The sequence below is a fragment of the Carlito syrichta genome, unplaced genomic scaffold (genome assembly GCF_000164805.1).
Source record: "Carlito syrichta isolate Samal-C Ts95f unplaced genomic scaffold, Tarsius_syrichta-2.0.1 Scaffold312097, whole genome shotgun sequence".
Classification (NCBI taxonomy): Eukaryota; Metazoa; Chordata; class Mammalia; order Primates; family Tarsiidae; genus Carlito; species Carlito syrichta.
The window spans coordinates 33,072-55,968 of NW_007256193.1; the positions used below are offsets into that span (position 1 = coordinate 33,072).

General features: G+C 40.6%; 1 protein-coding gene across 1 annotated transcript in view; it reads right to left on the reverse strand.

The window, feature by feature from the left end:
- The window catches only part of NCAPD3 (non-SMC condensin II complex subunit D3), an 80,129-nt gene that overhangs the window by 27,294 nt on the left and 29,938 nt on the right, over positions 1-22,897 (reverse strand). The window contains exons 15-21 of the mRNA XM_008069540.2: positions 17,037-17,110; positions 16,375-16,509; positions 13,982-14,202; positions 8,538-8,729; positions 7,800-7,897; positions 7,259-7,374; positions 4,277-4,384 (exon numbers count right to left, since the gene is read on the reverse strand). Coding sequence (XP_008067731.1) covers positions 4,277-4,384; positions 7,259-7,374; positions 7,800-7,897; positions 8,538-8,729; positions 13,982-14,202; positions 16,375-16,509; positions 17,037-17,110 — 944 coding nt within the window. The remainder of the gene's footprint in view (positions 1-4,276; positions 4,385-7,258; positions 7,375-7,799; positions 7,898-8,537; positions 8,730-13,981; positions 14,203-16,374; positions 16,510-17,036; positions 17,111-22,897) is intronic.

Here is a 22,897-nt window from a genome sequence, read left to right on the forward strand (position 1 = left end):
GACCTACTGGACTCAGGTGATCCTTCCACCTTAGCTCTCCAAGTAGCTGGAACTACAGGCACGTGCCACCAAGCCTGGCCAATTTTTTGATTTATTTTAGAGATAAGGTCTTGCCAAGTTGCCCAGTTGGTCTCAAACCTGTGGGCTCAAGCAATCCTCTCACCTCGGTCCCCCAAAGTGCTGGGATTATAGGTGTGAACCACTGAACCCAGTTTATGTTACATTTTCAAACTTATTTCCCACTTGTCCTCCAGGTTAGACTCTTACCCAAAACACATACAAGTACCTGACCCTCATGGCTGCCACTTTGTGTGTTTATTAATGGCATTCAGTTTAACAATTAAGTAATTTTGCCTCCAAAATGGAGGAGTGATACGGAATAGGAAAATGTCACATAAAAGCTTTATTCTATGCTAAGAAAGCCAAAAATAAATGCATGTGAATTTAATAAATCTTGAACATACTACACCTTTTTAATAGGTTAAAGAAATATTTGGCCGGGCTCGGTGGCTCAGCCTGCAATCCCAGCACTTTGGGAGGCCAAGGTTAGTGGATTGCCTGAGCCTGCGGGTTCGAGACCCGCCTGGGCAACTTGACAAGACCTCATCTCTACAATAAATCAAAAATTAGCCGGGTGTGGTAGCGCACGCCTGTAGTTCCAGCTACTTGGAAGGCTGAGGCAGAAGGATTGCCGGAGCCCAGCAGGTCGAGGCTACAGTGGCTGGGAGCGGCTACTGCACTACAGTCTGGGTGACAGAGTGAGACTCCAACTCAAAAAAAAAAAAAAAATTAAATTCAGTCAGGTTCGGTGGCTCAGCCTGTAATCCCGCGCCTTTGGGAGTCTGAGGTGAGTGGATTGCCTGAGCCCACGGGTTCAAGACCCACCTGGGCAACTTGGCAAGACCTCATCTCTACAATAAACCAAAAAATGAGCCGGGCGTGGTAGCGCGCACCTGTAGTTTCAGCTACTTGGAAGGCTGAGGCGGAAGGATTGCTGGAGTCCAGCAGGTCGAGGCTGCGGTGGCCAGGAGCGGCCACTGCACTCCGGTGTGGGCGACAGAGTGAGACTCCAACTCAAAAAAAAAAAAAAAAATTTAAAATTCAATGTTAAGAAGTATGAATTAGCCGGGCTCGGTGGCTCAGCCTGTAATCCTGCGCCTTTGGGAGGCTGAGGTGAGTGGAGTGCCTGAGCCCGCGGGTTCGAGACCTGCCTGGGCAGCAAGACCTCATTTCTACAATAAATCAAAATATCAGCCGGGCGTGGTAGTGCATGCCTGTAATTCCTGCTACTTGGAAGGCTGAGGTGGAAGGATCGCCGGAGCCCAGCAGGTTGAGGCTGCGGTGGTTGGGAGCGGCCACTGCACGCCAGTCTGGGTGACAGAGTGAGACTCCAATTCAAAAAAAAACACAAAAAAACAAAAACAAAAAAAAAGAAGTATGAATTAGGCTGGGCATGGTGAGATACTCCTATAATCCCGTGCTTTGGGAGGCTGAGGCATGAGGATCACTTGAGCTCAGGAGTTTGAGACCAGTTTGGGCAACAAAATGAGACTTCATCTCTACCAAAAAGAGAAAAATTAGCCAGGCATGGTGGTGTATAGTCTGTAGTCCCAGCTACTTTGGAGGCTGTGGCTGGATGATCACTGGAGCCCGGAAGCACGAGGTTGCGGTGAGCCATGATTGTGCCATTGCACTCCAGCCTGGGTGACAGAATAAAACCTCATCTCCAAAATAATAATAATGATAACTAATTAATTAAAAAAAGAAAGTACGGATTAAACAATATATACTATAGGGCAAACTTTATCTGTATATTTTGACTGAAGAGTAGATTTTGGTGACATATTTGATAGTTGAAAAAAGCTATTAGGGGAAAAAAAATCACTGACAATATTAAATATTTTTCTAGTGTGGGCAACGACTCTACCCAAAGAAATTAAAAGAACAAGACCCTCTAGAAATCCTGGGGCCAGTTGGCACCACAAATCATGGCTGTCTTACCTAAAGCATCTGGATTCCCACAAGAAGACTTTTTCATCACTGAATACATGCACAGTAGTGACTTTGGCACAACAGCCTTCTCTTGTAACAAATCTAAACTTGGTCTGCCTGCCTGGGCAACTTGGCGAGACCTCATCTCTACAATAAATCAAAAAATTAGCCGGTCGTGGTAGCGCGCGCCTGTAATTCCAGCTACTCGGAAGGCTGAGGCGGAAGGATCGCCGGAGCCCAGCAGGCGAGGCTGCGGTGGCCGGGAGCGGCCACTGCACTCCAGTCTGGGTAACAGAGTGAGACTCCAACTCAAAAAAAAAAAAAAAAAAACAAACAAACAAAAAAAGAACTGCAAGTCGGCTGGGCTCAATGGCTCAGCCTGTAATCCCAGCACTTTGGGAGGCCAAGACGAGTGGACTGCCTGAGCCCGCAGATTCGAGACCAGCCCGGGGAACTTGGCGAGACTCTGACTCTACCATAAATCAAAATTAGCCGGGTGTGGTAGCCCGCGCTTGTAGTTCTGGCCACTTGGAAGGCTGAGGCGGAAGGATTGTCGGATCCCAGCAAGTGGATGCTGGAGTGGCCATCAGTGTGACACTGCACTCCAGCCTGGGCAATGGGGTGAGACTCTGACTCAAAAAAAAAGAACTGCAAATTAGGTATACAAATGTTCACTATGCAGGTACCCTTGTTTATAATGTGTGTCCCCCCTCTTTTCTATTTTTAGAAGATTTTTTTATTGATAACCTATTCATTTTTTTCCTTATGTACTTATCATTTGGGGGAAGACTTGATGGTATATGATTCATCTGTTTAGCTCTTAGGAGAACCTGATTCCAATACAGAAAACCAATGTGTTATAAGCTTGATAGAGTCAAACTGAAAAATAATAAACTACTGTATTAATAAAGTTAGTCTACTCTCAGCTGGACATGGTGGCTCATGCCTGTAATCACAGCACTTAGGGAGGCGGAGGCTGGTTAAACAGGAAGGGAACATAGAAAAGAGGTGTTCTACCAATTTAAATATATGAAAAAAATGGCCAGTTTTGGTTAAATAATGGCTTATACTGAAGGACATTGATAGCCACTGAAATCAACCAACTGCTCAACATGTCTTGGCTCATAGGAATCCCTTGCATTGCTTATAACTAGTTTCAAAAGTAGGGTGCCATGCAACACAATCTCAATGCTCCACAGTCATCTGTGTTTTGAATTGCCAAATATATCATTTTAGTTTAAACATTACTTTGCAACTGCTCAGCACTCTTCCCCATTTCTACTGGCTGATGTTCTAACATCTCAAAAGACATGTTATAATTTTTAAAAAAAAATCAAACCAACCAAAAAAATAGACTCACTTTTTTTTTTTTAAAGTCAGAGTCTTACTCTGTTGCCCAGGCTGGAGTGCAATGGAACTGGGCTCAGGTGATCCTTCCAAGTAGCTGGATCTACAGGCGTGTGCCATCACGCCCAGCTAATTTTTTTTTTTTGATACGAGGTCCCACCAAGTTGCCCAGGTTGGTCTTGAACCCCTGGGTTCAGGCAATCCTCTCACCTCCACCTCTCAAAGTGCTGGGATTACATGTATGAGTCACCATGTCCAGCTAAGAGTAGACTCATGTTATTAATATAAGAGTTTATTATTTCTAAGTTTGACTCTGTCAAGCTTATAACACATTGTGTTTTCTGTACTGGAATCAAGTCCTCCTAAAATCTAAACAGATGAATCTTATACTATCAAGCCTTCCCCCAAATGATAAGTACATAAAAAAATGAATAAGTTATCAATAAAAAAAAATTCTTCTAAAAATAGAAAAGGGAGGGCACACTTCATCAACAAGGGTACCTGCATAATAAACATTTGTATACCTAATCCTGAATTGTACCCCATGTCTTTAAAATTAAAAAAAAAAAAAAGGAAGAGAGTAAGCTCTAGGCTACAAGAGTCCTTTTCTTATTAATAGCATTTAAGGTACACAACACAAAAAATACCTTTTACATTTTTACTTTATTTTATTTTATTTTAAAGTTGTGTGGTACAAGCCAGGATTGCGTACTTAAGTGGTTTAGGTACAGGTGAAGTTTTGGACCTCCTGTTGGCCTCACTTTGCCTGGATTAGGATCAGGCACCCTTATTGCTGTTATGTGCTCCACACCCCCCACTGGCAGTGTCCTGCTACTGTCAATCTCTATTTTGTAGTATTATGATAGGTGTTCAAGGTCCACTTAAAAAAAAATCCTTGAATATAAAAAGGAAGAGAAAAGGAAAAGTAGTTGCTTACCAACAGGTCTTCATCCATATTCCCTGTGCCATCCTCTTTCAGAACGATGTTGGAAAGGTGGTGTTCACAGGAGGAGAGCACATCCCCACACACCTGCTTCAGTAATTCCTATGGAAAGTCAAAGATCATTTTCAAAGGGTCCCACAACACTCAGACTGCCCATGAAATACCACATTCCCAAAAGAAACTATGATCTTCAAATGGATAGGCCATAAGGCATGTTTTTGTATATTTCTTCTTTCCCACAATTTGTCCAAAATCACAATGGCACACTTTTAGCAATATGGTCATGAGAAAAGGCTAAGTGGAATTTATAAAGTACCGTGTATATATATCATCTTTCTTTCTATATTTGCCCTAGAAGAGCAAAAGGCAAATATTTAGTAAGATCTAGTACCTTAATTTGTAAGACCCCTACAATAACAGTGGTTCTCCACAATAGAGAAAAAGCTGTAGTTCTGGCACATGCAGATGGTAAATTAACTACTGTGATAAAGACTTGATTTTATAAAGACTAAAAAATTAAAAGAACAATTGTTTTTCTTCTGAAATTTATTATTAGGGAAAAGTTTCCAGTCTTTTACCAGTTATAATAATTTCTAGTGTACAACATCTAACCATACCTCTATGCCAAGGGAGAAAGCTCCCAATCACATTCTAGAATTCTTGGATTTCATTTTCTGTAGGAAGTCGTTCTAAAACCTAGGTTGAGCTAAGCACCTCCAACCCATTACTTCCATGTTACTCTGCGTCTACTTTTGTTTTAGGAATGATTACATTTTGCTAAAATTATCTGTTGATGTGTCCATCTCCTCAACTATGCTGTAGGTACCTTAGGAAGGGGTCTGCGTTATCCATTATCCAGTGCCTAGCAGTACCACAACATGGTACCCAACCAATATCTGCCAAACTGCTGACAAACAATCACTATGAGCAAAACGCTTTTAGTCTTAACTTGGCCCAACATATTTCAAAACTATTGCCTTTATTACTTTTAAAAGAACTATTGTTCTTAAGTTTTTAATTTACTGTGAAACCTGAACTACAATGTTGGCCAAGAGAGCTTCTGAAATCCAGATGCCTTATCCTGATGAGACAAAGGCTAAGCTGGGTGAGACCTCAAGACTAGAACTTGGGTAGTATGACTAATCACTTTTAAAATCACAGGATCTGGTAAAGCTGTTAAAGCCACACTATCCTAGGACTCTCTTCATGTTGTAGCTCATGTCCAGTTCTTGTCCAGCTTGTTATGAATACCTCCAATGGCTAGGGATGTGTTCTGAAGTAAGCCCTACCATTTTAGGCAGACCGTAGCAAGTTTTTTTTCAATTAGCCAAAATTTGCCTCTTTGTGATTTCTATCCAGTGGTCCAAATCAGTCCTCAAAATAAACCCAATTCTTTTATTTGAAAGCCCTTCATATATTTGAATGTAGTTAGGCACCCTATCCCTCATAATCCTTCCCTTCTCCATGCTAAACACTCAAGGACCTTCTGTTGTTCCTTACATAACTTGCTTTGTAATAAGCTGTTCCTTATATAACTTGCTCTTAATCCTCTCATCTAATTGCTGTCCTCTAGTTACATTAAATTTTATCAACATTTCTCTGAAAAGTTGTCACTGATATTGAATTACAGAATGTGTCAACTTAGATTTACCCAACAATGAGCAGGTACACCACTCCTCTAATTCTAGATACTATTTCTATTAATATAGTTCAGTCTTTCCTCTTTCTTACTAGACTCACTATATTTAGCCAACTTTTTTGCTTGTTTGTTTATTGTTGTGGTTCCTACTCAGGGGGTAATTTTTTTTGTTTAAAGTTTATTCACATAACTTCTTAGGTCTTGAGATAAAGGGTTAGAAAAGTCAAATAATGAAAGTATTTCTTTTCCTTTTTTGCTTGGGACTTAAGACCTTTAAGCTTAAAGGTAGATCTCTCTACATTAAAAACAAAAGTTCAGGTTTTTTTTTAATTAGGTAAGTGAGTTCCAACCTGTCTTAAGTCCTAAGCAAAAAAGTCACAATACGTTGTTTTATTAGATCTGTTATTATAAGTAGAAAATGTAACATGTTAAGAAAGGACTTTCTCTAATGAACTTGCATAAGAAAAAGAAGCATGGAGAAGTAGCTAGATAACTCAGATAAAGCAATGATTTTTTAATCCTGGAAAATAAATACATTCTAGCTATTATTTAAATTAATTTTTGACTTCTATATTCATTATTAATAACCACTAGCTCTTAAGTTTTAAATTGTAATTAGCACTGTCTATGAGCAAATCTCATGATAAAAACAGAGTAGGAATAAAATGATTTCTTAGAGACATTAATATGGACACCTTTTAGCAGGTCAAAGTAACTCTCTGCCTCACATTTGGATTTGTTTCTACATATATAAGAACATTAGCTATAGGCTCTGGGCAACTTTGGGGACAAGATATCAGCAAGAGATATTTGAGTAATGTATCCACATAGTAACAGGACAGACATTTTTCAGGATTATGACTTATCAAAAGATCAGAAACCTGGTCTGGAGGGTATCAAAAGATCAGAAACCTGGTCTGGAGGGAACTCCCCGTTAGGTGTCTGTTTAATTTTCTTGGAATGAGGGTGGAAGTCAAGAAGAAATACCTGAAGTTATCACCGGAATCTAGGCTACAACTTATAAAAGATAACCTTGCAGAATTCTCACCAGAAAATGGCTGTCAGTCAACAGGCATGCCTTATTAAAAGACAGTCATACCTGGAACCCAGGTGATGATCACCTAAGGGGAAACCACTTATTCTCAACAGCCAAATCTTGGGGAATGTCAACTTACAGTCATGCAAATGTTGCCTTGTTGCAGCAATAGCTGCTGGGGATACAAATCTTTATAGGGTCTCTATTTATAGAGAGCACTCCTCAAACTTCAAAGCAAACAGAGAAACATGTCTAAATACAAATAAGTTAGAAATACATCAAGGAGAATCTGTGGCCATACCTGTTCTTCCACTGGTGTCTCTGCAGACGCTCTACAAAGCCTTTGCAAGGCATCAACAGCTGAACTGATCAACTCTAGAGACCACTGAAATCCATTCAGCTTATGCTTGACACCATCTAAGAAGGAAGTCAAAACCCCTTAAGTATATTTATTTATTTATTTTGAGTTGGAGTCTCACTCTGTCACCCAGACTGGAGTGGAGTAGCCGCTCCCGGCCACTGCAGCCTCGACCTGCTGGGCTCTGGCAATCCTTTCGCCTCAGCCTTCCAATTAGCTGTAACTACAGGCATGCGCTATCACGCCCGGCTAATTTTTGACTTACTGTAGAGATGAGATCTCGCCAAGTTGTCCAGGCGGGTCTCGAACCCGCGGACTCAGGCGATCCACTCACCTCAGCTTCCCAAAGCGCTGGGATTACAGGCTGAGTCACCAAGCCCGGGTACCCCTGAAGTTTAATTGCTTAAAATATGTATATATATATAAATATAAAAAACTGAAATGGTAAAGCCTTTTCAAGAAAGATTATTCAACAGACACTTACCAATCACTCTGTCCCGGGTGGTCTTAGAAATATGCTTTGCAATGTGCCCAATAACACACAGAATATGTCCTAAGATGTTTGGATCAGGATTCTGCTGACTAGAGAAAGGGTAGGAGAAATATCAAGAGAGAACCAATTAAACAATGTTGCCTACAAAATGCCATTTCTTTTGGACTATTAACACGGGAGGAAGTAGGGTAGGTAGCACGGTTTAGCAGTCAAGCTATGGGAACATCAAGGCACTTTATGTGCTTGGACAAAGGGTAAACTGACAGTTTAAAGGTGACTCTTATTTATTTATTTATTTTTGAGTTGGAGTCTCACTCTGTTGCCCAGACTGGAGTGCAGTGCTGCTCCCAGCCACTGCAGCCTCAACCTGCTGGGCTCCGGCAATCCTTCCGCCTCAGCCTTCCGAGTAGCTGGAATTACAGGCACGCCCTTCCACGCCCGGCTAATTTTTTATTTATTGTAGAGATGAGGTCTCACCAAGTTGCCCAGGCTGGTCTCGAACCCGTGGGCTCAGGCAATCCACTCACCTCAGCCTCCCAAGGCACGGGATTACAGGCTGAGCCACCGAGGCCGGCTGATTCTTATTTTTCATGTTCGTTTTTATGCCAGGTTTTCAAGAGAAGATCTCTGAATACACCTAGTTATGAAATAGTCCACTTCTTTAAGCTAAGAGTTTTGTTTCCAAGACTTTTTAGTGTCCATCAGTGGCTAAATTATAAGTAAACAAACCTGCTGATTTTCTCCCAGGACTCTATTATTTTGGTGTAGTCCAGCCTGGGTGATGAGCACGCAATCTTGGAGAGCAGCATCCAGGCTGGTGCAGAATGTTCTGTGCCAGTGTAAGAGATCATATTGTTCATAAAAGTAGATGAGAATTTATCTTTCTTGGAGCAGATACGAAAAGCTTTATTTAAATAGCAGCTGGAAAAAAAAGATGGAAAAGCAGAACTGCAACTATAAATATACAAAATATTCAAATCAGCCCCTTACTGAAAGGTACCAACTTCTGCAGCTCCAAGACTCCTCTGGCACAGGGAACTTCCATGCACAAGTTCCTAGCTGGGCATTTTGATACCAGGCTAGATATTTTTTTAACTTCTATTATAGAATAAGTTATATTTATTTTCCCCTAATAAAAGATTTATTTTTTAAAGCAACTAATAAAACTTCACAATTCATTTGACAACCTTCTTACCTTTATCCTCTCCAAAAGTTTTACATAATGTATGGATTAGTTACCAATAACAGATACATCTAGAACTTATATAGTAACAGTGACAAAAAATAGAAACACATGTCCTTAGCAATGAAAGGAATGGAAAGAAATGACATCCTAGCACTTAAATTTGGTGATATTAAATGAGCTAAAATTTGTAATAAATAAATACCACTTAGAAACAGATATTTCAAATCATTTAAAAATAAAACAAAAATGCTTCCCATTGTTTGTAATGCTACTGTTGTTTTAAAACCATCTTTTATTTTACTTCTTCCTATATCACTAAATGAGATCCTGACTCACCAAACAATACCGTTTATATATCATATGCATATTATTATATTTTATTATTATATAATACAAATATACAATATAACAGGGAGACACCTACACCTCTTATCAACAAGGTTGCCTGAACGAAGCATATTTGTATACCTAACCCTTAACTGTACCCCACAATATCATAATAAAAAATATTGTTTATAAAAAAACACACAAATATACAGTATATATTTAAGTGAAGAGAAAAATACACTTATTTCTCCAATTAATTCTTCTTAGACTGCTGGGAACACACACACACACACACACACACACACACACACACACACACAAAGACTTCCTCACTAATTTTTTTTAAAAAGGGAAATTATCAAAGCATGCAGAACAAAGCAACTATAACAACATAAACACACCCACACAACACAATAAACATATGCATAAATAAAACGTATTAGTTATTGATTTAAAATTCCAGCCACATGTCAAGAGTTTTACTGCAGTTAGCTCACACATGATTTCATGTCCTACTTGTGTCCAAATACCACAAGATACATGCAATCAACAAATATTTTTAAATTGTTAAAAAGGGATCAGAAACATATTAAGTAATGTTGATTATATAAAGCCAACACAGAATGTAGAAAAAAATTATCTTAACTTCCAGTTTTGAAACCTCAAATCTGGCTCCTCTTTGATAACTCACTCTTTTCCACATCAACTGAGCTGTTCCTAGCTCTCTATCCGCCCCTCTGTGAATACAGCCATTTCTAGTTAGATTGTGACTCAGCATACACCAAGGTCTAGCATAATATCAAAACCAACCACCACTCTTCAGGCCCATTTTATGACCACTGACCATTCCCTTTGCCCTGAAACTCTGGTCTATCAATTGCATCTCTTTTCATTTCCCTTCACTAATCCCTTTCTTTTAATCACTGAGTCTGAAAAACTCTATTCTTAGTCCTTTTTCCTACAACCTAACTCTGGATGATATCATTCATTACCAAGTACTCCCAACTCAGATGTGACAAAGCATCCAAGTCATAACTGGACTCTCATTGCAGCCCTCCCTCCATCCCCTACCTTCCCAACCTCTGTTCTTCATAACTCAGTCAATGGCAAATGAACCAGTCATTTTCCTTAGACTTCGTGGAATCTTCTGGCCTCTAAGCCTTTACAATGCTATTTCCTTCCTCGAAACTCTCACTATTCTGGCTACCTGACTAATGCTCATACACTCCCCAATATTCAGATCAGGCCACCACTTCCAGGAAGCCATCCTAAGCTAGAAGAAAGAAGAAAGGAGGAGGAGGAGAGAGAGAGAGAGGGGAAAAAGAAGAGAAAGAGAAAGGAGGATGAGGAGAAAGAGGAGAAGAAGGAGGAGAAAGACAGAAGAGGAGGGGGAGGAGAAAGACATAAGGAAGAGGAAAAGAGAAGGAAGAGGAGGAGAGGAAGAGGAAAAGAGGAGGAGGAAGAAGAAGAAGTAATCACCATAATGCTATGTGTCCTTCCTCGGTGCTCCTGTAATATGTCTTCTCCTAAAATTGTGACTTTATTTCATCTCTTTCCACTAGACTGAGAACAACCTGAGTACAGGAAGTGTGTTGAATTATTCTGTGAATCTCCAGCACTGAGAATAAGACTTGGAAGATGAGGTTCTCAACATGTTTGTTCAACTCAATAAACTAGGCATTTCCTCCAACACCCAGGCCCAACCTTTCTACACTCTGTACTTTTCATCTACTTTAAAGTCACCAATGCCTCCTTCCCATTTGGGTATAACTCTCTAATTCATTTCAGAATTCATCCAGCCTACCGTGTCCTGGCTGAGCCAGCCTGCCCAGAGCACTGCATACTGCACTGTGCTCCAAGTGGTTTCCGCCACTGGGCCCACTGCCCCTCATGAGCTTTCAAGACTCAACTCAAAGGTCTTATTCTGTGAAGCTCTCTTTCTGCGAACATTTCTTGATATTGTAGCAACACTTCATTAAATAACTTAACATTTTGTTTGTAATGTTTACAGAATTCTTTATTCCACTGATCCTGCTGTTCTCAATAATTTTTTTAATCGATTTTTTATCTCAGTGGCTTTCACATTTTTTCATCTCAGAACTGCTTTAAAATCTTTAAAAAATTATTGATTCCTCCAAAAAACTTGTGTACATAGGTTATATCTATAAATATTTGCCACATAAGAAATTAAAATCAAGAAATTAAAAAATATTTGATTAATTCATTCAAAAATAATAAACTCATTACATATTAGCATACATTATTTTATTACAAATAACTTTTCAAAAAAAACATAGTGAGAGAGTGGCACTGTTTTGTACTTTAAGGTTTGGCTTAAATAGAAGACAGGTGGAGTTTCAAATCTGCTTCTGCACTCAATCTGTTTCAAAATCATCATATGGCTTCTAGAAAACTCTGAACTACTATTAAAGAATGAGAGTGAAAAATGACAATTAACACCTTAACATCATGATAAAACAGTCAGATATCACGAGCCCGTCACAATGAGAACCACTGCCTGTCCGTGCCTTGAAGTGGCTACCCAGAACTTCTGCCCATGGCAGGCCCCAGTGCTGTCCCCTTCCTATCTTTGGGCAGATTATTCTGATTATTACCTAACTGAAGAAACAAAGGCTAGTAAGCTCTAGTGTTCATGTATTTCCTCTTTTCTGCTTCTCTTTCCCTGTTTCCTTTTACCTCTGAAGTTTCCTCCTCCTACTTTTTAAAGTGTATCCCTTCATATATTGCTCTTTTCCAGAAACTTCTTCATTAAATATCACCCATCTTTCACTCGTCCTCAATAGTTTCTATTCCTTTCCCCTCTGACCTCCAATATATATAGGTAGCCTCCCCTAATTTAAAATGCAAACAAAACCTGTTATGGATGCTGTGACACAGCTTAATAGTAAGGTACACCCCAGCTTCAGATGTTAAAGTGTGTTATGGAACGATGAACAACTAACTCAGACCAGGGGAGTCAGGCAAGACTTCCAGAGAGAAATAAAGGAAATCCAGGAGGGTAAGTGAGCTCATACAAAGGAGAAAAGCTGGGCAGGACAGCAGACGAAGAGAGAACACCATGTTCAAGGCAGGGATGTGCCAGAGGGCCTGAGGGTGTGGGGGATACGAGACAGAGATGAAAGACGGTGGAGTGACATAGCCAAGAGCTCCTTATGAAGCTCATTCTGAAGGTAACTGGCAGCCACAAAAGAAATCACACATGCAGAAAGGTCATACTGGGCAGCGTGAAAGACTCAAACAAGGAGAGCCTACTAGAAGGCTGCGGGGGCTTACCACCAATTAATATGCTGAGTATGCATAACAAGGTACTCCTAGGAAAAGTAAAACAGCAGTCCATCTATTGCCACTAAATTCATTCCTTCTAGGAATCTCAGCAAAGCATAGAGTGGGTACAGGCTAAGCATCCTTCAACCAAAATGCTTGGGACCAGAAGTGTTTCCAATTTTGCATTTTTTTTTCAGATTTTGAAATTTTTGCATATATATGAGACATTTTGGGGATGGGATCCAGATCTAAACAAAAAAATTCATTTATGCTTTGTATATAGCTTATACACATTGCATGAAGGTAATTTTATTTTTCCCTTGGGAAGGCTGAATAGGCTGTATGTTGTACACCTGCATTTTGACTGTAATTCCTCATATAAAGTCAGGTGTGGCATCATGGTGGCATCTAAAAAGTTTCAGATTTTGGAGCATTTTGGATTTTTTGGTTGGAGATGCTCCACCTGAACTGAGAAAACATTTACTGAGTAAACGCAGTCATGAAGTTTTCATACCAAAAGGGACCTGAACCGATCATGTATTACCATGGCTATTCTTACAAATGAGGAAACTAAGGGCCAGAGAGAGAGAAAATGATTTGCCGAGGCCACAGAATGGCATTTTTTGAAAATAAATCTATTACTCTTTCTAGTGCATGACAATTCCTTTATCTAGGTCCTAATTCCTAAATACAATGTTCACTGTGCGCAAAGTATGCTCAATATCAAATGAATAAGAAAACTGAAGTGTTATTAAGTCAACTAACTCAATAAAATGATAGAAATAGTTTAACTTGCAAGAATTAGGACATCATCTTTCATGGTAACCAGTACTGGGAAACACTGATATCCATCAGTGTTTTCTACCTTGTATTAAGGTACCAATCTATAACTAGACAGCCCTCAGAGGAAAGCAAAGGAAGTGACTAAAAAGGTGTCACAAAAATACAGTCAACACAAAATGTTAAGAGCTTTGAAGTAGGTCAAGAAAAAAAGAAGCCAAGATTGAATCTTCACATATACTAAGTTATTTCAAAAGCTGATTTTTCAAGATAAATGGGAGAAATTTATTAATACAAAGTCATATGGCCTTACTTTATTTTTTGAGCAGGAGTCTCACTCTGCTGTCTGGGTTGGAGTACAGTAGTATGCTCATGGCTACTGCAGCTTCAACCTGCTGGGCTCAAGTGATCTTTCTATCTCAGCCTTCCAAGTAGCTAGAACCACACTCGTCAAGTTGCCCAAGCTAGTCTCAAACCCCTGAACTCAGGCAATCCTCTCGCCTCCGCCTCCCAAAGTGCTGGGATTACAGGCGTGAGTCACCACACCTGGCCATATGGCCTTCTATAAGGAACACAAGTCATACCGTTAACATACCTCAGGTCCTGACATTCTGTGGTAAGGAGAGCAAGAAGTGCCCAAGCAAGCACCTGGCTGTTGTCCTCAGCATGAAATTTACTGTAATGCTCAATGTTCTGCAGTAAGAGCTGGTCAAGGCATTCCACAGCCTTCTCCTGCACAGTGCTCTCACAGTCCATCACCACAGGGACCACCCCTCTCAACCAGGCTTTCTGGATCTGGACACATTTGGGTTGGGCCTTAGGATTGAAAAATTATGACATCAGAAGGTCTAAATATAAGTCAGTGAGGTTGTGATCAACATTCTGAGAGATATGTTAACCTCCATCTTATTAAAAATCAGTGCATGCTGCAAGTTTAAACTTATATACTAAAGTCATCATTTTACTGGTAGTAGTAAACCGGTACATTTTTATCCTTCAAAATCAAAATCAAGAGTAGATATTTATCCCAAGGAGCAATCAGAACACAGGCTGACATAAAAAGCAAAGTATGTATTGCTTAAAGCATTTTATCATGAAATAAAGAAAAAAAACATGCATTTAAAATTCTTTAACAGCTAATTAGTTAGCAGAGGCAAATTACATATAGTATCAGTGGATCTGCTCTTTTGGGAATATCATCCATATATGTTTTAACTGAAAAAATTTAATCTAGTACTCTAGTTTAACAAAATTAATTTTAAAATTAATTTTTATTTTCTTTCTTTTTTCTTGAGTCAGAATCTCACTCTGCCAACCAGGCTGGAGTGCAGTGGCACACTCATGGCCACTGCAGCCTTGATCTACTGGGTTCAGGTGACCCTCCTGCCTCAGCCTTGCAAGTAGCTGGAACCAAAGATGCATGTCACCATGCCCAGCTACCTTTTTTTACTGTAGAGGTAAGGTCTCATCAAGGTGGTCTCGAACACCTGGGCTCAGGCAATACTCTCACTTCCATCTCCCGAAGTGCTGGGATTACAGGCATAAGCCACTGCGCCTGGCCAAAATTTCTTTCTCTTTTCTTTTCTTTTTTTTTTTTCAGTTGGAGTCTCACTCTGTTGCCCAGGCTGGAGTGCAGTGGCATGCTCACAGCCACCACAGCCTCGACGTGCTGGGCTCGGGTGATCCTTCTGCCTTAGTCTTTCTTTTTTTTTTTTTGAGTTGGAGCCTCACTCTGTCACTTAGACTGGAGTGCAGTGGCCGCTCCCGGTCACCGCAGCCTCGCCTGCTGGGTTCCGGCGATCCTTCCGCCTCAGCCTTCCAAGTAGCTGGAACTACAGGCGTGCGCTACCACGCCCGGCTAGTTTTTGATTTATTGTAGAGATGAGGTCTTGCCAAGTTGCCCAGGCGGGTCTCGAACCTGCGGGCTCAGGTTAGTCTTTCAAGTAGCTGGAACTACAGGTGTGCGCCACCATGGCCAGCTAATTTATGTATTGATTTATTGTAGAGATGAGGTCTCACCAAGTTGCCCAGGCTGATCTTGAACCTGTGGGCTCAGGCAATCCTCTCACCTCGGCCTCCCAAAATGCTGGGATTATTTTGGCAACCACACCTGGCCAAAATTTATTTTTCTATGCAAGATTTAAGCTGATGGCTAGTATTCTCTAGCACTAGTCCCTAATTATATATAATAGGAAGCATAGTCTATCATATGTAAATGAATGATACCTCTTCTTTTCCCTTACATTGTATAGTCCTACAGTGAACTAGGCAGTTTCTTTTTTTTTTTGAGTTAGAGTCTCGCTCTCACCCAGGCTGGAGTGCAGTGGCATGCTCATGGCCATCCCAGCACTGACCTGCTGGGCTCCAGCGATCCTTCCACCTCAGCCTTCCAAGTAGCTGGAACTACAGGCACACACTACCACACCTGGCTAATTTTTGATTTTTTTTTTTAATTGTAGAGACAAGGTCTCGCCAAATTGCCAGGGCTGGTCTTGAACCTGTGGGCTCAGGCAATCTACTTGCTTCAGTCTCCCCAAGTGTTGGGATTACAGGCTGAGCTACTGAGCCTGGCCAAACTTGGCAGTTTCTTTTTTTTTTGAGTTGGAGTCTCACTCTGTCGCCCAGACTGGAGTGCAGTGGCCGCTGCCAGCCGCCGCAGCCTTGACCTGCTGGGCTCCGGCGATCCTTCCGCCTCATCTTTCCAAGTAGCTGGAACTACAGGCGCGCACTACGATACCCGGCTAATTTTTGATTTATTGTAGAGATGAGGTCTTGCCAAGTTGCCCTGGTGGGTCTCGAACCCGAGGGCTCAGGCAATCCACTCACCTCAGCCTCCCAAAGGCACGGGATTACAGGCTGAGCCACTGAGCCCAGCTAACTTGCCAGTTTCTAATGGTCAAGTTAATATTTAACAACTGGAAATTACTATGTGGAATTACTTTTAGTGTAAAATCTCATGTATTAAATACATAATGATGTGCCTCTCACCATAAGGAGTTCAGTAAGAGATTGAAGGGCCTGCTTCCGGACAGATACTGCAGGGTCCCGACACTGGTCCTGCAGAATCGACAGGTCTTCTTTCATATTCGAGATGTTACAGTGTTTCAGAATACTCACTAACACCTAGAAGGCATATATGTGACATGAAGTAATGACTGCATAGCATAAATACAGAAAAAGACACCACAGACAAAGACATAACTCCTTTAAGTTTGTGGTTCTTAAAATTTTGGGGCCATGGATCCATTCTTCCTCCCTACAACATCCCAGCTTTAAAAATCTGATGAAAGTTAAGGCCTCTCTCAGAGAAAAACTGACATACATTTTATATAAACAAATATCTAAAAATAATTTAATAAGCCCATCAAAATCGACCCATGATCTCCAGGTTAAGAATCCCTACTCTAAACAAAATTAAATGGAAGATATAAATCTGTAGTTCTTAAAAAGTCAGCAATCCAATAGGAAAGATTAAAAACATAATTTCCAGTTCATATATAATTTATATGTAACGGAATCAGGTAAAGTCAGTGAAAAGCACATTAAGTAATAAATATGGCCTGGGAGTTTTAAAAATATTCCCTTGCACTTCCAAGAGTTTAGTGCCTAAAAAGAGAGTACATTTTAAAATGTGCAGAAAAAACTCATACCTGGAGTGCAGACTTCCTCACATTGGTCTTCTCATCCCTGATCCTCTTTCTCAGCATTGCCATAATACATCTTCCTGTAGAGAGAACACTAGGGTCATTACAACCTGAGAAAGATGACATAAAATTTAACATTTCACCTGTAATACTGAGAAGATGTACTCATCTTAAAGACTTACTAATTAGCTTGTTTTAAACCCTAAGAAATCAGAGTATGAAACAGCGTATTAGAAGAAAATTCAAATAATTAGGAGGTATTCACTATAAAGTATATACATTTTAGAATATTAAAAACTTGGTTTTAAATCCTGGCTTCTACCTCTAAAATTTTGAGTGAATAATTTAGCTCTTCTGTTTAGTTACAAATAGAAATATCTAACTCATAGGGCTGTTTTAAAAATTTGATGAGATAACATATAACAGTAGCTTTAAAACTTTTTTCTTCCTAGGCATGGTGGCTCAAGTTTGTAATCCCAGCACTTTGGGAGGCTGAGATGAGGGGATTGCCTGAGCCCACAGGTTCGATAACAGCCTGGGCACCTTGGCAAGACCTCATCTCTACAATAAATCTAAAAATTAGCCGAGCATGGAGGCGCGTGTCTGTAGTTCTGGCTACTTGGAAGGCTGAGGCAGAAAGATTGCCTGAGCCCAGCAGGTTGACGCTGGGGTGGCCGTGAGTGTGCCACTGCACTCCAGCCTGGGCAACAGAGTAAGACTCCAACTCAAAACAAACAAACAAAAGCTTTTCTCTTGATGGCTTCTTTCTTTCTTTCTTGAGTTGGAGTCTCACTCTGTCGCCCAGGCTGGAGTGCAGTGGCACACTCATGGCCACTGTAGCCTTGACCTGCTGGGCTCCAGCAATCCTTCCGCCTCAGCTTTCCAGGTAGTCGGAACTACAGGCGCATGCTACCATGTCCGGCTAATTTTTTTATTTATTGTAGAGACGAGGTCTCACCATGTTGCTTAGGCTGGTCTTGAAACCATGGGCTTATGCAATCCTCTCGCCTCAGCCTCCTAGAGTGCTGGGATTACAAGCATGAGCCACCGTACCCGGCTGAAGGCTTCTTTCTACTGTTAAAAATTACTGAGGACTCCCCCAAACTTTTTAAAATAAATTACATCTTTTAATATGAATTAGAGAACTGTAAAACCATTTACTAATTCATTTTAAAGTAGCAAGGTATATTATTATAAGTAGTATTTTTAAATGAAAAATAACTATATTTTCCTAAACAAACAAAAAACAGTAAAAATCTGGGAGTGGTGATATGTGTCTGTAGTCCCAGCTACAGGGGAGGCTGAGGTGAGAGGACCACTTGAGCCCAGGAGTTCAATCAGCCCGGGCAACACAGTGAGACCTTGTCAAACAAAACAAAACAAAAACCAAAAAACCCCACACAGCTAAAATAAAAGAATGGCACTGTGTGCAAACTCTTTAATGTCTGGTTTAATAAAAGTCAGTTGGATTCTCTTCTCTGTTCTGCCTGCAATCTGTCACAATTTCATATATCAGAGACCTTTGGAAAACTGCAGTTTACACTTGTGAGGAAATTAGAGTGTACAAGGTAAATGATGTTCTGATTTATATTTTAATTTAAAATTTTTTTTTTTTTTTTGAGTTGGAGTCTCACTCTGTCTCCCAGACTGGAGTGCAGTTGCTGCTCTCGGCCACCGCAGGCAGTCTTGACCTGCTGGGCTCCGGCGATCCTTCCGCTTCAGCCTTCCAAGTAGCTGGAACTACACGGGCATGCTACGACGCCCGCCTAATTTTTTGATTTATTGTAGAGACGAGGTCTTGCCAAGTTGCCCAGGCGGGTCTCGAACCCGCGGGCTCAGGCAATCCACTCACCTCAGCCTACCAAAGGCGCGGGATTACAGGCTGAGCCACCGAGCCCAGCTTAATATTTTTTTGAGTTGGAGTTTTGCTCTGTCACTCAGGCTGGAGTGCCGGTGGCAGACCCACCGGCACTCCAGCATCAACCTGCAGGGCTTCAGCGATCCTTCTGCCTCAGTCTTCCAAGTAGCTGGAACAGCAGGCACATGCTACCACGCCCAACTAATTTCTTATTTATCGCAGAGACTAGGTCTTGCCAAGTTTCCCAGGTTGGTCTCGAACCTATGGGCTCAGGCAATCCACTTGCCCCGGCCTCCCAAAGTTGGGATCAGGAGCCACGGAACCTGGCCTCTTGATATTATTTTAAACACAGCATTCACTTCAAGGACCTCTGAGGGCTCTCAAACCACACTTAGGAAACTGCTTAAATATAAGCCACCCTAAAAAAAAAGTAGTGAGTATCAATGAAACTAAAAGTAGGTTCTTTAAATAATTGAATACTGAATGTTCTCACTCATAAGTGGGACCTGAACATTATTCACATTAGTACAAGGGAGGGATCGGCAGCAAATAGACACTGCCAGGAGAGGGAGGGAGAGAGGGAGGAGGCACACAGCATCACAAAGGGTACCTAGTTCTAAACTAGGGAGAGGAAAAGCCAGTTGGAGGTCCAAACTTAACCTGCATGAGGTCTGCTTGTGTAACTTATCCTGACTTGTACCCCATATATCTATAATAATAATAATAAATGACATGGGCTGGACACGGTGGCTCAGCCTGTAATCCCAGTACTTTGGGAGGCCAAGATGAGAGGTTTGCCTGAGCCCAGGAATTTGAGACCAGCTCAGGCAACTTGGTGAGACCTCGTCTCTACAATAAATAAAAAAATAAGCCGGGTGTGGTAGTGCGCACCTGTAGTTCTGCTACTTGGAAGGCTGAGGTGGAAGGATCACCTAAGCAAGCAGTTCAAGGCTGTGGTGGCCATGAACATGCCACTGCACTCCGACCGAGTGAGACTCCAACTCAAAAAAAAAAAAAAAAACAACGTGAAAAAAGATTACAAAGAATATTATGAAGAATTTTATATCAACAAATCAAGTAATGTAGAAATGAACAAATTTCTAGAAAGATACAAACGACAGAAACTGACTCAAAAAGAAATAGAAAATCTGAAACTAGTAATCAAAAAACTTCACACACACACACCAAGGACCAGATGGTTTTGCTGGAGAGGTCTAACACATGTTAAAACAAAAATGATTTAATGCAATACCCATCAAATTACCAGCAACATTCTTCTCAGACCTAGGAAAAAACAACACACGAATTCATATGGAAACACAAACGACCAAGAATAGCCAGAACAATCCTCAGCAAAAAAAAACAAAGCAGGTGGTATCACATTACCAGACTTCAAACTTTACTATAAAGCTACAATCATCAAAACAGCTTGGTATTGGTACAGGAACAGGCATATAGACCAATGGAATAGAATTGAGATTCCAGAAGCAAAACCTCAATTTCTCAACCAACTCATCTTCGACAAAGCCTCCACCACCTACCACTGGGGAGAGGAGAACCTATTCAGTAAATGTGCTGGGAAAACTGGCTGACCACATGCAGAAGATTGAAACAGGACCTCTATCTATCCCTATACACAAAAATTAACTCCAAATGGATCAGAGACCTAAATGTAAAACCTCAAACCATAAGAACCTTAGAAAATGAAGGACATACCCTCATGGAAATCGGAACTGGCATCCAATTCCTGAACAAAACCTGAAACCCACAAGCTATAAGAGAGAAGATAGACAAGTAGGACCTCATTAAACTGACAAGCTTCTGCAAAGCCAAAGAAACCATCAAGAGAGCAGGGAGACAGCCTACACACTGGGAAAAAGTATTTGCCAACTCCAGGTCTGACAAAGGCTTAACATCTTGGATCTATAAGGAACTCATGTGCTGGAAAGAAAAAAACAAACAACCCCATTATAAAATGGCAAAAGATATGAACATTTCTTCATGTGCCTGTTGACTGCTCAGGCGTCTTTTCAAAGGAAGACACCCGAGCAGTCAATAGGCACATGAAGAAATGTTCAACCTCACTAATCATCAGGGAGATGCAAATCAAAACCACACTGAGACACACCTAACTCCAGTCAGAATGACAATTATCAATAACTCAAAAAATACTAGTTGCTAGAGAGGGTATGGCGAAAAGGGAATATTTCTACACTGTTGGTGGGAGTGCAAACTAGTGCAACCTCTGTGGAAAACAGTACGGCGATTCCTAAAAGCTCTAAATATTGACCTCCCATATGACCCTGCAATCCCCCTACTAGGAATATACCCTGAAGAACTCAAATCACTCTATAAAAAAGATACCTGTACACGTATGTTTATCGCAGCATTGTTCACAATAGCAAGAACCTGGAAGCAATCATACTGTCCATCAAAAGAGGACTGGACTAAAAAAATGTGGTACATATACACGATGGAATACTACACAGCCATAAAAAAGAACAAAATCATGAATTTTGCAGCAACCTGGATGGAACTAGAGTCTATAATACTGAGTGACCTCTCACAGAAACAAAGATCTGAGTATCACATATTCTCACTCATATAGTGGACCTGAACATCCAATGTAATACTATAAGAAAATGACTGACAGTGGTGGGAAACTATGGAGGGGGGGAAGGAGATGGGATTAATGGTAGTAAATACCTGTCTGGGGATGGTGAGACATCTCTTATCAACAAGGGTGCCTGAACGAAGCATATTTGTATACCTAACCCTTAACTGTACCCAACAATATCATAATAAAAAATATTGATTATAAAAAAAAAAAGAAATGAACACCAATCCTTCACAAACTCTTCCAAAAAGCAGAAGAATATACTTCCCACCTCAATTAAGCCGTATTACGCTGATAGCAAAACCAGACAAAGACTTTTTTTTTTTTTTTTGAGTCGGAGTCTCACTCTGTTCCCAGACTGGAATGCAGTGGCCGCTCCTGGCCACTGCAGCCTCGACCTGCTGGACTCCAGCAATCCTTCTGCCTCAGCTTTCCAAGTAGCTGGAACTACCAGTGCACGCTACCATGCCCGGCTAATTTTTTGATTTATTGTAGAGATGAGGTCTCTCCAAGTTGCCCAGGCGGGTCTTGAACCTGCAGGCTCAGGCAATCTACTCACCTTAGCCTCCCAAGAACAAAGACATCTTAAGAAAAGAAAGCAACAGACAAATATCCCTTATGAATACAGACACAAAAATTCTCAACAAAATACTTGCAAAAAAAACCCTTAATTCAATATTTTATTCTAAAATGAAATATAATGTAGTGCAAGGATATCAATTAAGATATAATAGAAACTTTTCCACTTTTAAGAAAAAAAAAAAGGGCTTCAATTCTTTTTTTTTTTTTGGAGTCAGAGTCTCACTCTATCACCCAGGCTGGAGTCCAGTGGCCTGAGCCCAGTAGGTGAAGGCTGTGGTGGCTGTGAGTATGCCACTGCAAAAATTAAAAAAAAAAAAAAATTTCAAGAAGGCTATTTTTGCAGAAATTCACAGTGAATCCTAAAATTCATATGGAGATATAAGGGACCCAGAAAAGCCAAACCAATTTTGAAAAAGAACAAATATGGAGAACCTACACTTTCTAATTTCAAAACTTACTACCAAAGGGAACCAGAACATGTTTATCCAAAAATATGACTTTTTGACATAAAAATGATTTTTGAGCTGAAGGCACCTAAGAAGCATCAGCAGAGAAATGGCTCTCTCTATCCTCCTCCTTTTCTGCCAAAAGGCAGGATATAAATGATCCTTTACTTGAGTTGACTCTAGACTTTTATCAGCCCATAGAAGACCAGAGGAATCCACAAACAAACCTTACTCTGTTAAGTTCCCCATATACAGACAGTCCCAGACTTATGATGGTTTGATTTATGATTTTTAGATTTGACAACAGGGGCAAAGTGATATGCACTCACACTGTACTTCAAAATTTGAATTCTGATCTCTTTCT